The 17,655-nt window shown below is 38.4% G+C and overlaps 3 protein-coding genes across 3 annotated transcripts; 2 read left to right on the top strand and 1 right to left on the bottom strand.

Annotated features, from left to right (window-relative positions):
- Positions 1–2,798: 2,798 nt before the first annotated feature.
- LOC127773508 (GATA transcription factor 23-like) lies at positions 2,799–5,055 on the top strand. Its single transcript, XM_052299592.1, has 3 exons — positions 2,799–2,997; positions 3,091–3,219; positions 4,181–5,055. The coding sequence occupies exons 1-3, from the start codon at positions 2,977–2,979 to the stop codon at positions 4,499–4,501; spliced, it is 471 nt and encodes a 156-aa protein (XP_052155552.1). The 5' UTR covers positions 2,799–2,976; the 3' UTR covers positions 4,502–5,055.
- A 242-nt stretch (positions 5,056–5,297) lies between these two features.
- LOC127773509 (nifU-like protein 4, mitochondrial) lies at positions 5,298–8,935 on the bottom strand. The gene is made up of 6 exons (XM_052299593.1): positions 8,649–8,935; positions 8,122–8,283; positions 6,963–7,138; positions 6,228–6,331; positions 6,031–6,142; positions 5,298–5,840 (listed from the first exon to the last, which is right to left on the bottom strand). The coding sequence occupies exons 1-6, from the start codon at positions 8,845–8,847 to the stop codon at positions 5,775–5,777; spliced, it is 819 nt and encodes a 272-aa protein (XP_052155553.1). The 5' UTR covers positions 8,848–8,935; the 3' UTR covers positions 5,298–5,774.
- A 4,234-nt stretch (positions 8,936–13,169) lies between these two features.
- Positions 13,170–17,122, top strand: LOC127773506 (probable ethylene response sensor 2). The gene is made up of 6 exons (XM_052299589.1): positions 13,170–13,645; positions 14,083–15,060; positions 15,303–15,671; positions 15,789–16,055; positions 16,331–16,455; positions 16,568–17,122. Exons 2-6 carry the CDS (start codon positions 14,152–14,154, stop codon positions 16,803–16,805), a joined length of 1,908 nt encoding a protein of 635 aa, XP_052155549.1. The 5' UTR covers positions 13,170–13,645; positions 14,083–14,151; the 3' UTR covers positions 16,806–17,122.
- Positions 17,123–17,655: the final 533 nt, after the last annotated feature.

The raw sequence follows: 17,655 nt of genomic DNA, 5'->3' as shown, positions 1-17,655 counted from the left end.
TGGGTACAAGAGTTGATGCTCTATGTACGAGTAAGTGTTTAATTAATATTAGACACGTCATCTCTAATAGTCTACTTGTACACATATACGTTAATACCTCACAGTGTAATATTTTTCTTCACTCTCTACTCTTCTCTACCTATGTTATCTACAGCCTTATCTTTTCAGTTATACTCATACTTATCAGTCAAAATTTAAATTTTTAAGTCTTAAATTTAGAGTTGATTTTGGTTTTTTTATTGAACTTTATTTTTCAGTGTTTGTTTTTAGATCAGTAATAACACGTATAAAAAAGTTTTATTCACAAATTATTTTTTGTTTGTAAATATACTATTTGGGGCCACTAATGTGTTAATTTTTGAAGCCTGCTTATGTCATTTATTGTATTCGCACTAAATGGCTGTGCTGAGATTTCAGATCACGTAGGTTAGTAGTACTTTCTTATTTAATACTCCCTCCATTTATTTTTGATAGTCACATTTCATATTGGCACACAGATCAATGATAAGTAATTCTATTTATCATTCATTTAAACATGCTACTAGTTATTTCTCGTAAACAAGCGATTTATTAATATTTACATTTCTCGATGCCCATGAAACCAATCATGTGTGGAAGAATGAAGAGTCACACATTAAATCGGAGAAAATCATTAAGATGATAGGTTGTTAGATTGAAATATGCATCTCAAAAATAGATTTCTCAGATTTGAAAATATGACTATCAAAAATAGATAGAGGGAGTAGTATTTATTATACTTAACATGAAGTGTCAAGAAAACGGTGGTGTGAATCGCTTCATCCCAGAGGAGAAAAGCGGACGGCGCAATGCAGCAAAACACTCCATAGTGGAGAGGGAGAAGAGATGAAGGGCAGGGAGGGACAAACCCTAGTGCTCTCCTTTCCACAGCATCAATGACACGAGTTGATGAAGTTGACTAAAGCTGTGATTAAGCCACACAGATCAGGAGAGCTCATCAGGGAATCTCATGCTGGGACAATGATAGGGAGAGAGGCCCTGCCTTTGCATTGCATTTCTGTGTTCTCTGCTTTTGTCCCCATCTTTTCATGACTGTTCCCTCTGTTCTGTTGCAACAGTGCTAATGCTTTGCTTCTTTTCTTTCTTTTCTTTTCTTTTTTTCCTTTTCAATGTTGGTATTTTTTCATCTTAACTACAAAACTGAAATTGTATTATAGGCCTTACAATTGATGGGGGTTGATGATGCATATGCCTAGCCGTTCCATGGAGTGTACAATTAAATAGGGATATACAAAAGGATTAGATGGCTAGAACTTTCCATTGTTTCTAGTTGGATGTCCTTTCTTAGTTTTTTCATTGTTCTCTTGCTAGTACAGTACCTTCTTATGGTTGTACTTTGCTAGTAATTTAAAGTCAGTAAAAGTGATTGTGGACTAGGGCAAGAGGTTAGGTGCTAGTATTTTTCTTCTTTAGGGCTTGTTTAATTATAGACAATACTAAGCCACATAGTTGGACTTTTCAACAATCAGTATCACCTTTCTCTAATTTTTTTTGTACAGCATTTCTATGTATTTATTCTCTAAAGCTTGTTAGTACTTGAATCATTAAATTTCAAATAAAAATTTGGAAATCGTACTGGCTTTGCGGTTGACATGATTTTTGAACAAGCTCACTTTCTCCTCCTTTCCTGACTGTAAAGAAGCAACCCGTTTATTCAGCTGTTCCTTGTCTCCAGACTCCAAAGCGACTCATCTATATTTGGCTGGACCTTTTCTTTCTTTCATTTCATTTCATTTTCCTTTTTCTTTTTGGTCTTCCTGTCCTAATTCTCTCCCTCTCTTCGGCTCCTTGTTTGACACATTTTCCTCGTTTATTTCAATCATCTTTAGTTCATGTTGAGTTAGGTCTTCTCTTACTACTCAACTATGTGTTGTGGATACAGGTAAGTGTAGGTTGGATATGTATCCATTTACCATGTGCATATGTAATGTATACTGTTCGTTTTCTTTTTTCCATGATAAATAATGTGTTTCTACTAAATATCTAGATGGAGCATATAAATGCACTATGGCGAAAACTTGCAGAGTATTTGATTAATAGATTCCAAAAAAACAAATTGCAATAATAAAATTGGTGGTAGAATTAATCAGGTAGAATTTCCCACATTCCCAACTAGGTCTCAGTGCAAAATATCTCGTACATTAGTATCATCACTTTCTTTTCTTTCCCTTTCCAAGTGTTTCGCCTTAAACTCTTTTATCTGCATGATTGGAACTAGAATAAAAATGGTCAGAAACGATGAAATCTCTCTGAAAACAATATGCTCCGTTTGTCAAGAATTTATCCCACCACAAGAGATTTGGTGATTACATGACTGCAGCTCAAATGGTCACAATATATCTATAATCATCGTATCTAAATTCAAGTGCTAAGATTTACTACCCCAATTACTCTGTACTCATATAAATGTTAATGAATCTAAACATATATATATATCTAGATTCATTAACATATATATCAATACGGACAATGCTAGAAAGTCTTGCAGTATGAAACGAATTGAGTATTATATTAGGATCATGGATAATGGGATGACATATAATGGTTAACTTACACACTCTGCATCAGTGATCCTGGTCCCACAAGGAAGACACTGATGCCCGGTTTTCAGCAGATAAGGCAGAGGGCACCACTACTAGAGATAGATAGGGCTACCTGCCCCCATCAGGGCCCACACGTCAGCCTCACACCCCCATATCCCCATCTCTCCCTCTCTTTTATACACCACGTTTGCTGGCTTGGCTTCCTTCCACACTCCTACTGCTGCTGGATAGTATAGATCGTCTCTTTTTCTTTCTTTCCTTCCTTCCTCCACAACTACTCCCTCCTCTTCTCTCCTCTTCTCCTCCCTTTCGCTTCAAGAAACGCAGCCAAGCTCCGCTTCGCTTGCCTCCACGCCACCATCTGCGCGCGCCACTCCGATCGATCGATCGATCGATGGGTTCTTCCGATCAGAAGGTGGGTGATCGGCGCAGTGATCGTCTCTGTTCTCTGATCAGAAGAAGAACAAGAAGAAGGGAAGGTTTGATGTTTTCGTTGCTGTTCTTGCAGGTGATCGGGATCGCCGCGGCGGCAGCGGCGGCGGCGGCGGCGGAGGAGGAGGAGGCTGGGAGGCGGTGCTGCGTCGAATGCGGCGCCACCACCACGCCCATGTGGCGCGGCGGCCCGACCGGCCCCAGGGTGCGTTCTTGTTCTTCTTCTTCATCATCGATGCCTCTCTGAATTTTTATCAGTGCTGTTGTTGATCGTGATCATGATCATGATCATGATCATCAGTGACCTTCTAGATTTGATAACCTTCGGTTCAATTCTTGGACTTAATGGAGTGATCTTGTAAAACAGTAAAAAGAAGAGAGTTTGTTGGTGGTATATAGTGACCTTCTAGATGAGTTTTACTACATGAAAATTGCGGTTATTTAGTGTTTTTTAGATTTGAAATTCTAAGTTTTTTGACTTATTCTAAGTATGAGTTTACTTGGTTTAGTGGCACAAGATGATCAAGTTGATGATTTATTTGGATTAAGCTGTGAGGGAGAAAGATATGGTGATGATTGTCGTAATCATATATTGAGTAGCTGCCCTGTGGAACATTTCAGGATCTTTAATTCAGTTTGATTCCATTTTGGTGGTTAGGTGAGCTGTTCCTTGCAACAGTACTAACCTCCAATCCAAATTCCAAAGTGTGAACTGCTTAAAAAAAGGGCAGCTTTCTTTGGTTCCATCCAAGCTCCTAATCCCATTTTTAATTGCTCGGGTCAATTCTCTAATGGCATCCTTATCACCATACCTGTTTCTCTGTCCTGGTAATAGCATCAAGCCATAATATAGTTCAGAGAACTGAATAAAATAGATTGCCCCAAAAAATTGATATGATATTGCTTGTGCTTATTAGCACCATAGTTTGACTTGGGCTATTATTGAGTGGAGGATTGTTGCTGCGGATTATCTACCATTAAATATTTCGACAAATAAATCTAATAAATAGCTTAAAACAAGTAGTCTAAGCAATGCAGTAGAAAAAAGCTTTTTGAGAAAAAAAAGTATAGAGTAAATAATCCATTTCAATAATTCGGTGAAAAATCTGAAAAGAACTAAGCCTCTGGATGAGCACTGAACTATTCTTTTTTTGGTTTGATTGCAGTCGCTTTGCAATGCGTGCGGGATCCGGTACAGGAAGAAGAGGCGGCAAGAGCTAGGCCTAGACAAGAAGCAGCAACAAGAACATCATCCTCATCATCATCAACAACAGCAGCAGCAGTATCAGCGGCAGCAACAGCAACAGCAACAAGAAGATCACAGTGATGCAGCAAGTTCAGTAAAAGACAGTAGCAGCAGCAGTAGCAACAAAAGCAGCAGCCTCCAAGTGGTGAAGAAAAGGAGGGTCCTGATGGGAGTGGAGGAGGCTGCAATCTTGCTCATGGCCTTGTCCTCCTCATCTTCACCCACACTACTACATGGCTAGCTAAGAACCTCACACCATTGATGCACAATTGTACATACAGTGATACAACACAAACACACAAAACACAGACCACCCAATGGTTCCAAGCCAATCAGATGACTGTCTTAGATTATCATCAGGATGAGATGAGATAGGAGGGGGAAGAGGCCATTTTCAGGGTGATGTTGATGTCAAGGGGGGACTGGATTTGGTTCTTGGATCCATCCTGCCTTTTGTGCAACCTTAGATCTATGAAATCGTCATATCGCGATCCGAATCCGATTGCGAAGGCGCGATGGAGGGAAATTGTGTGCCCTTGAAGAGGGTAAGAAGCTGGTCCCTGTCCAGTTGTCCTGTCTATTGTTGATCATGGAAGGCTCCTTGTAATTAGTTAGAGGTCATTTTACACCTCTCATATCCCCTTTTTCTGTTCATGTCTTTTGTTTTTATGTTTTTTGAATGATGATGTTCTTTTCAACTTGAGAAGGATGGTGACCAAAAGAAAACACCAGCCTTCTTGACTTCATGTGTGCAATAAGGATGAAGTGAATAAAAATGATTTGTTTGTTTTTATTTCAGTTAGTGCAACAAGTAGATTTTCTACTATCATCTACTGGGATTACAGAAAGCTGCCAATGCGTTGCTGTTTCTTGTGCCAATCAGATGGGATTACAGAAAGCTGCCAATGTGTTGCTGTTTCTTGTGCCAATCAGAGTTCTGACAATGGAAAACAACAGCTGTGACATTTTGCATATCATCAGAATAATAGGCAGAGGCTGTGGCATTGAGTCCAAGACCAGAATAATAGACAGATAAAAAGACTATCAAATTCCAACTTTATTAGCATATCACTCTTGCAGGTGCAGATGCAAAGAAAGCATCATATACGATTATATGAAGTAGGAAGATATAAGCAAACCACCACCATGAATTACACTCATTATGCTGTAGTAATCACTGATCAGCTCTGCTTAGATAAGAAAGGCTCGGCATATACAAGGATTAGACAAAAGCAGTGATCAACTCACTGTATCACTTTATTTAAGCCCTAGTGCAACTGATATTTGTGTAGGCTAGTTAACGCTGCCTCTACAATCTATGAAAGTATGCTTCTTCGCTGTTGCATACATCAGGTTCAAAATTACAGCTCTCTATTCGTGGTGAAAACTTTGAACTAGTCCTGATCTCAAAACAAAGAAAGTGACTATGGTTTTTGAAGGATTGATTTTCACAAACAACGATGCAAAGTTTCCCTCGACATGTGAAGATGTTGAGATTTGGCCGTAAAGAAAAGTCATTCCAACTGGCCAGTCAGTTCAGCTTCCTCGTCACCATCAAGTTCTTGCTCTACTCCTTTCACCTGCCAAAGAAGTGTGAAATATTAAAATTTCGCTAGATCAAAGGATAAATTACTGCTTTAAGCAGTCTGAACAAACTAATAGGAATTGCAACTTCCTTCAACATTTTACTTATCAGATAAAACACCTTATATAATGAGCCAAAAGGAGTGGAGGTTTTGAGGAAACAGAAATAAAGCACAGAAGAGATACCTCAGGGACATAATGCATGAGCATGTTTTCTATCCCAGACTTCAATGTGACTGACGAACTTGGACATCCACTGCAGGCACCTTGCATTTTTAGCTTAACTATCCCTGTTTCTCTGAAAAGATATCATCATAGTGAGACCATGCAATTAAAATTCTTAAAATCAGCACTGCACATGAACATGAGAGAGATAGACTAACGGATCAAATCCTCGATATTCAATGTCACCACCATCATCTTGAACAGCTGGTCGAATGCGAGTCTCCAGCAACTCTTTTATCATTGCAACTATTTCTGAATCATCCTATGGCATAGAGGAAAAATATGTGAAAATACTTAACATCTCAAGCAGATACTCTTACCAACATGACAACAGTTTTTTAATTGATAACAATATGTGATGTTACTTCTACCTTGCATAACTTCTTGGTTCAAGAGGAATTTACAGCATTAACATTTCAATAATTGGTAGAAGTACATATTCATCAACTTAGCAGCGTTATTCAGGAGCACTTTAGAAGATATCTTAGCGAATATCTATATTGTATCATCACAACACCACCACATGTAAGCAGTAACTACTAGTTACACGTGCAATGAACACATTCAAATTTAAACAGATAAGCAATTTTCCCTAGAACCAAATCAAATGGTAATCAGGGCTCCATTTGAATCCTTTTTAGGCTACTTTTCGTTTACTGCTGAATATAACTTATCCATAGAGACACAGATTCGCAAATAATAAAAGATAGATCTGCCTGTCATAATTTTGGTACTAATCACTGACAATTAGAACTTACCTAATACCAGTATCCTAAATACAATGCATATGCTGCAATGAGTCTGACAGATGGCCACTTTGCGCAGTATCACTAGGAACAGCTAAAAGTTATACTAATGGAATGTAAGATCTACACTAAAGTTGTCTGGGATACCTCATGAATTGCGGTGTCCATAGAAGCTGCAGTACTTGAGTCCAGAAAGAGTGATTGCCCAGATGAGTAAAAGTCCATTATCGCAGCAAAAACCTCAGGCTTAAGATAGTCCCAAGAAGTTTCCTCTGATTTTGTAACAGTTACAAAATCGGATCCAAAGAATACTCTGGTAACTCCTGCATGTAGTCACCAGTCAACATAATGTCAAAGTAAATAAAACAAATGAACACTCATGACAAATTTGAAGAAGTTGTTCTAGAAATATTTACTGCTACGAGAATATCTTCTGACTCTTAGCATGATTTTGCTGTTATGGCTTCAAAAAGGTACTTTATATAGTTAATGGAAAACATGGCAGGATAAAATTACGTGTTACAGGCCATCATGATACCACTAAGCCTTAAACACTTGTGGTGGTGTGTTATTTTGGATGATTAAACAACGAAATGTTGCACGTTCATAGCAAATGTGAAACATTATGGGAATTAACAACCAGCAGCTTCAGATATATCATTTCATCCAGAATTAAAGATATTAAGATTATTGCTTTTGGTTTGAGTTTCTTTTGCCTTCAGACAATTCCACCAATGTCATCTTCTCACAGTATGGTTTGCCACATCTTTATCATTTACACAGCTCAATGCTAGCATTAAACGACCAAGTTTGCTTGGCTCTGGGCTCTAAGCAACTACATTTTTAAGGAGTCTCTAAGCAACTACGTTGGTTACTTAAGCAAGCATTTTGGTAACCCATGTCAGTGCACATTGCTTTGTAAGGCACATTTCAGTTGCATCTCACAAAAGTTATCTACAACAGCTAACTTTGTTTTAATAACAAAATATCAACAAGAACTGAAAAAGGCAAATAGAACACAAGTTAAACAGAAGGAATACAATATAGTTAAATACCAACTCACAGAATAAAGTTACTTATAGTTTGTACCAAAAATGGAAGATGATATAGCTTATTTGTATAAAGAGTGTCCTAGGAAGACTCGATACATCGAAAGAGTTGGCCAGTAAGAGTGGTAACTAATCATATATATTAAGAGGACAACCAGAGGATTTTACAAGGAAACATATAACCGAGATATTCAAGGAAGCTGAGATGGTGAATTGATTAACACCAACAGGTAACTAGCGGAACAGGAAAGAAATACCGTCGATTGCAAACAGCGCCTTGGCCAAAGGAGATGTCATCGCGGTCCGAGCATTCGGGAAATCAGAGCTCCCAACCTCCATAACCGGCTTTCCAGGATAGAACATGAGCGACTGCGGGTTCGGGGTCGACTGCGTCTGGACGAACATGCCCCTCTTCTGCCCTGCCCATCACATCAATTCCAAACAAAACCACATGAGTTAAGCAAGCATTAGACAAAGAATTCAAAATAAAATCCCATTTCAGCCACCAAAACCATCACATCATTTCCTGTCATCTAAAAGAAGTACTAAAATCCTGCAGGACAGTAACTAGGCTAGATAACCTCAGGTCCGAAAAACATCAATCCTAATCCACCGCAAATATGATCAAGCAAGCTACGCAAACAAATCGTTACTTAGATCAAGAACACAAATCTTGCGCTAAACTAGTTGGGTAAAAAAGATCCGCATCTTTAATCATCCCACATCCCTAACGAAGAATTCCACGATAGAAAAAAAAATAAAGAAGGAAGAGGTAGACCCTGACCTCCGAAGCGGCTCCATGGGGAAAGAGCAGGGCTCCCGTGCCGCGCAGCCGTGCGCGCGAAGGGCGGCGACCTGAGGCGGTCGAGGGGGCCAGAAGCCGCCGCCGCCGCGGATGAGAGGAACCGCGGCGGGGGTCTCCGCGTGAGCAGCTGCCTCCGCAGGAGCTGGGACGCGAGCGCCGCGACCCTCCGCCTCGCCATGGCCACCTCCTCCTCTCCTCGTCGTCGGCGTCGGCGGCGGCGAGAGGAAGGCTGGGTCTCCAATGGCGAGAACGAGGGGCCGAGGAGGAGGTTGTAACTTGCAAGGCCGTGGTCGGCCCATGGATGCCAGTAGTAGGTTAATTGGGCTAAAAAGCCCACTATGACAGATTCTGTATTTTCTCTCTTTCTTTTTCTTTAGAGGGTACAACTATTTTCTCTCTTCTAACAAGACATCCACTATGATTCATTAGCGTGTGAGTGTGATTAATTAATTATTAATATTTTTTTTAAAAAATAAATTAATATAATTTCTAAAATAACTTCCTTATATATATTTTTTTATATAAAAAGCATTGTTGAGTACTCGAAGAAAACGAGAGAGCAGTGGATGGGAGGAGTGAGAAACAAATACAGCTTAAGGATGAAAACGGTTAGAAAAGATGTATTTTTTTATTAGTTTTATGAGAATGGTATTGAGATGTTTTGATTTTTTTATTTATGAAAAGTTTTGTTTAGTAGCAATATTATGCAGATAGAAATTAGAAAAAATAAATCTTATGGTCAGAAACAATTGAAAACTATATCTTTTTTTTTACAGAAGCTGTATCGGTACTATCGGAAAATATCCGTACCGTTTTCATCCCTATCTGTATTTTGGATTATAATCCGCTGCAGATTTTAATTTTAAAATTGGTCTACTAGTTTTCTGGAAAACCTATTGAAAAGACCCTGCTTAGCTTTATATCAGATTATAATTCCGCAGAAGATTTTAATTTTACTAGAATTTGATTTACTAGTTTTCTCAAAATACCTTTAGAAAACCACTTTGATTCTGTATTTTTCTAGAAAAAGTTTTCTTTGCTACTGGGATTGCTTAGCTGTACATCGGATTATAATCCGCAGTGGATTTAGTTTCTTCTTTTTCTTTTTCCGCCTCGCTCTCTCTTTTCACGATTGCTAACTGGACATATAAAATGGTACTCCCTACGGGCTGATAATACTTATCGTTTTGGATAAGGGTGAAGTCAAACTTTAGAATCTTTGATTATAAATCATTTTTAAAATATTTGTCTTTCAAATAGGGTGACTACATGTATAGATTAGTCTTAAAAAGTACTTTAATAAGATCATATATTTGCTAACAATTTTATACATATTATAGTAAAAAATAATGGTCAAAGTTGTTTTTTTAGAAACCGTGCCATTGTCCAAAACGACAAGTATTATTAACCCGGAGGGAGCAACATAAAATATTCTTAAAGAAATCAAACTTAGAACTTCAATATCATCGTTGGATTATCATCCAGCGTGATGCGGAGTATATATTAACAACTGAATTATATCACTTATTTACATATGGATTTTAAACCCTACAAAACGGCACGGAAACAAAATGATAATGGGATAGCGATGAAAACAAAATATAATAAACGAGTTTATTTAAGATTTTTATATAAACACTATACGAACGCAGGTACATCTGAGATTGATGAAATCATCATGTGCGCCAAGCTATCGAAAGAATAATTAGCTCTAAATACAAGCACCCGTGTCTAAACTTTGACCCAGGTGAATTGGTTCCACCAAAAGAAACATATAAATATATCACTTCATTGTTTAAGTATTATTTTTGTGTTATGTTGGTACTTTTGCTGGACGTTGTAGATGTTGAACCTCTAGATCCACACTAAAAACGTTAGTGGTTGGCTCACCGAGGCAAATACCATGTTTTTCACGGTGTAGTGTGTACACAGAACTGCAAACGCTCATAGTTTGCTAGACGGTGCCTAGCAGCGATCATTTTTAATGCCCTTAACAATATTTAATCACACTTTGAAAACATATACACTCGACGTTTTAGAAAAGCGTCCTAATTTTATTTATTTACTTATACAGAGGAAGTACTTCTATATGTTCATGTGAAGATATTAAAGCGGTACAGGTCTAAGTGTACTCTTCGGAAAATTATTAGCTCCTCCCACAAATTACTACAATACCCTAATTTCTTTTAGGTGTGATTAACAAGCTCTCTAGTTAATAATACTTATCGAATAAAGGTGAGGTTAAAATTTTAAAATATTTGACTATGAATAATTTCTAAAATATTTGTCTTAAAAGGTATATAGGTTAGTCTTAAAAATATACTTCAAAAAATAATATTTTATCGATATTTTTATTTATATTATAATAAAAAATAAATGTTAAATTGTTTTTTAAGACCACGTCCTTGTCAAGAATGATAAATGTTGTTAGCCCGGAGAGAGCACGGACAATTTTGCCTTCTAACTGATTGAGTTTCTTCATCATTTCATCACTCGGTTTGGTTTACATCGCTGAGAACAAATGCTTAATGTCTTATCTAAATATCTTTTCCCTTTTTTCATGTATCCTGGCTTAAAAGTTACGAAAAAAAATGCCTAGCCTTGTTCGATTTGAAAGATTCGTATAGGAAATCTCAATTTATCTTGAATACACACTATTCATATTCATGTATTTGGTTCATAGGATTCAAATGAAAATTTTCTATTAAAATCATATACCAATCCTTCAAGACCTTTCTAAAACGTACCGATTCCATAGAAGTGAAAACATCCATTCTCTTTTTTTAGCTCATGGAAGGAAAAAAATTCATGTCCATCTTTTATTTTTGCACGTGCATTTCTATGTTATTTTTTATGTTTTTCCCATCCTGTGATTTGGAATCCGGAACCGAAGAGGCTCAAAATGAGTATCATTTTCCTGGGTTCCATACATGTTTTGAATCTTTTTAATCCAAAATCTTTCCTGTAAAATAATGTTGGCATCTCAGATTCACCACTTTCTGTGCCATGTGCCCTAAACAGCTAAACCTAAAGTTTAGTACTTCTAAGTAAAATTAGTAAGAAAAGGAGCTGGTTTTTAATAAATTCAAAAATTGTAATTTTTTTTCACACAATCAGAGAGGTTCTGGGAGACACGTGGAAATCACAGGCAAGCAATTGATGTGAGAATGGGTCAAAAAAGCAACGACCTTTCTCTCTCTATTTAGCCTTTAGGTCGAGTAAACTCCAAACGTCTCTCTCACATGTCCATGCATTAAGCAGGTGCAATGCATCCAGTCCCCACTGTCACCTTCATCCGAGATAGCCTAATCCTCCACTAAAAAAAATGATTCTCTGGCGCACCAATTAACAAATCTAATGATAACCATCCATGCATTGGTTATAGTCTAATACTCCCTCCGTCCCATAATATAAAGGATTTTCCCTCTGTCCCATAATATAAAGGATTTTAAGTTTTTTGTTTATTCTGTTTGATTACTCGTCTTATTTAAAAAATTTGTGCAAATATAAAAAACGAAAAGTTGTGCTTAAAGTACTTTGGATAATAAAGTAAGTCACAAAAAAGTAAATAATAATTCCAAAATTTTTTGAATAAGACGAGTGGTCAAACGGTGCAAGCAAAAACTCAAAATCCCTTATATTATGGGACGGAGGGAGTACAATAACACTGGTGAGGATGATATGATAGCAAGAAAAAAGAAGAAATTTTTTTTGTCATATCTGAATTTTATGTCATCAGTAATTCAGAGCCAAATTGCATAATTTTATGCCATGTTCTTTTCTAATTCTTACTAGTTATGATTTTTTTTTTCCTTTCCAAGCTTAGACTTCTAAACGATTATTTCGTGCAGAAACTTCTTATATGAAGTTTTCCCAAAATATTTTTCTAAAATATTTTTCTTTACTTTATATAAGTTAATTTATTCATTTATACTCTTACTTTATCTATCACAAAATCAGATTATCTAATCAATTTCGACTATTTTAGACAGGACCATATACGTAGTATATTCTAACTAATAAAGTAGTAGTACGCCCATACACACATGGCTATTCCCATATGCAACTTGAAACAAATCGAATTTCGGCCTCTTCAATCGTCGGAATGAAAAAACGTAGGATTCTGATAAAAATACAGGTGTAAAACAGAGGATTAGAAAATACAGGAAAAACATAGGAATGACCGTTTGATTGGACCACAGGAAAAACGTAGGATTCAGATAAGAGAGATAGACTAGGATTTTTTCCAAGTGGTTGGACCTCTTGCTAACTTTCCTCCAAAATCTCTATAGAATTAGCCATTCCATAGGAACTTTAAAGGATAGTATATGATTCAATCCTTTGTTTTAAAAGCTTTCGTAGAAATTTTTTTCATAGGATTGAAATTCTTTAATTTCTTTACACTTTACCTACGAATCAAAGTGACCCTTCTTTCTTGAAAAATCTTAAAAGTGCTGACTCGTTTGATTCTTTTTCTAAGCTGAGAGAGAGAAAGGCATTAGTTTTTCTGTTCCTGATTAGCGGCGGAGTGTGCCGTCCTCGCTTTCACATCCAATCAATACCAAGAAAAAATAAGAGCTTTTTTTTTTAACGCTAATAATCCGAAGCACTCCCTGAATCCAACCCATCCGCGGCTGCTGCTGCTGCAGCAGAGATGACAAATCAGATCGAGCCGGGAGCTCTGGTTGTTCGTCTCTCGGTTCAGGTCAACACCTCGGGAGTTCTTGCTTCGGTTTGAAGCGAGGAGCTCTGTTCTTTTCCCCGTTTCTTGGTACTGGTGATTCTTGGCTTCGCCGTGCTGGAATCGGTGCAGCTTTAGGGGGGGGATTTGGGGGAGGTTTTGATGCGATTCAGAGAGTAAAGCTACATCATTTCTTGCATTTCGCGTGGTTCTTGGGGGTGGATTCTTTGCGTGGTTCTGTCGAGGTCGAGCTATTTCGACGCGTACTCCAGTCTGAACCTTCTCAGAGATCCAGGTTAGTGTTTCTTGGTAAAGCTTTGCTTACTGCACTTCGCCTGAGGGCTAATTTAGGAGCAGTCTTGATGATTCGATGTATTTTGTTCATATGTTCATGCTTGGGCAAGCTGCAGATTCATTGTTACTAGTCTTAGTCATACTTGTTACTAGACTGATTATAATTATTTACACGTACCATAGTGGTTTAAGTGATGATTGCTGTGCATGCATTTTGTGTCTTTTAGAGATCTTGGTAGTAATATTTTACCTGGTTTAACTCAACTAGAGTTTGTCATGTAGAACTTTGCTTATGGATGCATTATGGTTTTTGCAGTTCATGTTCCCTCTAGTCTAACAAATTATTTCTGTACTTTGAGAATTGTTCTCTTTTCATAGTTTTATTTGAGTTGTTTTCATTTAAAAGTAGTTTAAGAATTTGATGGTATGCTCTCACAGGTTAGATTGTGGTGGCTGCTTGTTTCAAGAACTTCAACACCCTGATTAACTCTTTCTGCTGATAAGTAGATGGATGGATCATGTGATTGCATTGAGCCGCTCTGGCAGGCGGATGATCTCCTTGTAAAGTATCAGTACATATCTGACTTCTTTATTGCGCTCGCTTACTTCTCGATCCCTTTGGAGCTCATATATTTCGTTAAGAAGTCAGCATTCTTCCCTTACCGATGGGTGCTTATACAATTCGGCGCATTCATTGTTCTTTGTGGGGCAACCCACCTGATAAATTTGTGGACTTTTGCCATATATACCAAGACTATAGCTGTGGTACTGACAGTGGCGAAAGCAGCAACAGCGGTTGTTTCGTGCATCACAGCTTTGATGCTTGTGCATATAATTCCTGATTTGTTGAATGTGAAGTTGAGAGAGAGATTTCTGAAGGATAAGGCTGATGAGCTTGATAGAGAGATGGGGATTATAAGAACACAAGAGGAGACAGGAAGACATGTCCACATGCTGACCCATGAGATAAGAAGCACACTTGACAGGCACACCATTCTGCGAACTACGCTCGTCGAGCTGGGAAGGACTCTTGCTTTAGCGGAGTGTGCCCTGTGGATGCCAACACGCTCTGGATCGGCCCTTCAGCTCTCTCATACGATATATAACAGCGCAGCAATTGGATCAGTTGTTCCTATCAACCTTCCCATTGTCAGTAAGGTTTTTAATAGTAACCGTGTAGTAAAAATTCCGCATACCTCCCCGTTAGCTTCGATAACGGCTGACAAAAGCAGGTATGTGCCACCAGAGGTTGTGGCTATCCGTGTTCCACTGCTGCACCTTGCGAATTTCCAAATAAATGATTGGCCTGAGCTATCTGCAAAAAGCTTTGCAGTAATGGTTTTGATGCTCCCTCCAGACAGTGCAAGAGAATGGCGGCCGCATGAACGGGAGCTTGTTGAAGTCGTTGCTGATCAGGTAGTTATCAGTTTCATTTATGTGCATTCCTCTATATATGTAATCAAAATCAAAGGTGTGATTTTCCGATACCCGATATCTTGAATCTGGTGATATCAGGTTTAGTCTGATATTGTTTGGTAGAGAACTAGAGAATCAATTAAATTGAGAAATTTAACCATTTATGTTGGTGTGACCTGTGAACTAAGTTTTCTTGAAAATTGTGAAAATCCTAAACCCATGGCCTCATTTTTCTCATTCAGGTAGCGGTCGCATTGTCTCATGCTGCCATTTTGGAAGAGTCCATGCGGGCCCGTGATCTACTAATGGAGCAAAACATTGCTCTTGATGCAGCACGTCGGGAGGCAGAAATGGCTATTTGTGCCCGTAATGATTTTCTTGCTGTAATGAACCATGAAATGCGGACTCCTATGCGAGCAATCGTTTCTTTGTCCTCTCTCCTTTTAGAAACAAATCTTAGTGCTGAACAACGCCTAATGGTTGAGACTATACTAAAGAGTAGCGATCTTCTGGCAACTCTTACGAATGATGTTTTGGATGTTTCAAAGCTTGAGAATGGGAGTCTTGAGCTGGAAATTGCACCTTTTAATTTGCATTCCACCTTTACAGATGTGAGTCCCCTCTCTGTGATTTAGGATTTGCTGTTATGTTGCCTGGAAAGTAAGAAATGGAGATCTTTGCTATTTTTCATTAAGATTAACTCGGTAGTTCATCTTGTATTCTTGTAGGTGGTTAATTTGATTAAGCCAGTAGCAGCGTGCAAGAGGCTCTCGGTTATGGTCACTTTGGCACCAGAGTTACCTCTACATGCTATTGGTGATCAAAAGCGATTGATGCAAATAATCCTAAATGTTGCCGGGAACTCCATTAAGTTCACAAAGGAGGGTCATGTTTCGATTACAGCTTCTATGGCCAGACCAGATGCTTTGAGAGGTCCACATGAACCTGACTACCATCCAGTTGTCTCTGATGGATTCTTTTACCTGGCTGTTCAGGTTTGCTCATGAACATTTTCTATGTTCGCTACTTCCTCTTATCTCCAGTCTATTAAGATTATAGTTATACATGGTTGAACTTTATCTGTTACTTGTTATTATGCTTCACAAGTTCACCTGTGTGTTGTAGCGCATCTAATGTCCTACAAACCACTGATTTAGTTCTCGCAATCTGTATAAGTTGCCTTGTTTTGTGTTAGAGGGATATTAAGATAGGATACCACATACTAAACATTTAGTTGTTTTATGACTTGATCTTTTTTCTATTTCTGTAGGTAAAAGACACAGGCTGCGGAATCAGCCCTCAGGATATGCCCCACACATTCGGAAAGTTTGCACACCCTGAAAATGCAGGCAAATGGAACAGTGGCAGTGGATTGGGGCTGGCCCTTTCCAGAAGGTATCCCAAGAAAACATTGTTTTCACATATGCATCATTTTTCCCTGGATCATTTTACATATGCATCATTTATCCCTGTGCTAACATATGTTAACTATCTCTTGCCATATCAGATTTGTCAGTCTAATGGAAGGTAACATCTGGCTCGAGAGCGAAGGCGTCGGGAAGGGCTGTACCGCGATGTTCTTTGTGAAACTTGGCATGCCTGAGAAACCAAATGCAAACCTCCGAAGAATGGCGCCGCACCCTCTACAGCCAAACCAAGGAGCTGGAGGCCCTGATGCCCTCAGTATATCCATAATGGACAGCAACCCGAGGGTTCCTCGGGTTCGCTACCAATCAAGCGTATGAGAAGCACCGATGATGCCATCGCCATGCCAAGGCAGAGCATCCGACCCAGTTTTGCCATCACAGTTTACAGCTCCATTTGCAGCTCTCTTTTTGATGTATGGATGGTAGATGTTGTTCTTGTCCATCAGTGGAGGTACCTTGGGCATGCTGGTATAAGTTTCATTGGCATTCTTGAATCTTGATTTCAGTTGTGAGGGCGATTGGGTGGTCTTAAGTGGTGACAATTGTGAAAGCTGATGTAGTGATCTTTTGCAGCTCTCTTTTTGATGTATGGATGGTAGATGTTGTTCTTGTCCATCAGTAGAGGTACCTTTTGGGCATGATGGTATAAGTTTCATTGGCATTCTTGATTGCAGTTGTGAGGGCGATTGGGTGATCTTAAGTGGTGACAATTGGGAAAGCTGATGTAGTGATCTGTTGTCTGCACGAGTCTGAAGTTACTGGGAAGTGCCAATTTACTGCAAGTGACAGTGAACATGAAGGTCTATGGCCATCTTACATCTCTGATACCCTGAGCTATAGAAGAGCTTGGACTAACGTGTTTATTTTTCTTACTTTTTTTTCCCTATATTAGGGCTACAACCTGGAAGGGATCGATCTACTAGCTGATTGCAGTATCATTTGTACTTTTTGTTTTTTTTTTCTGAAATAAGAGTATCAGTGGTAATTGTAAGTGTTACTGCAGTGCTTTATAAGCACAAGCAAATTATCATCAAATCAAATTATAGAAAAATCTAGTGAATTAAAAAGAGCTCAATAAGATGAACCTACAAGCGAAGTGTTTACTGCTCAATGTTGTTTCTTCAAACTGGTGATTTAGAAAAGAGTGGTTGAGTGGCTTCAGGCATTG

Source organism: Oryza glaberrima, chromosome 5 (assembly GCF_000147395.1).
Source record: "Oryza glaberrima chromosome 5, OglaRS2, whole genome shotgun sequence".
Lineage (NCBI taxonomy): Eukaryota > Viridiplantae > Streptophyta > Magnoliopsida > Poales > Poaceae > Oryza > Oryza glaberrima.
This window is presented reverse-complemented; position numbering and strand designations above follow the sequence as displayed.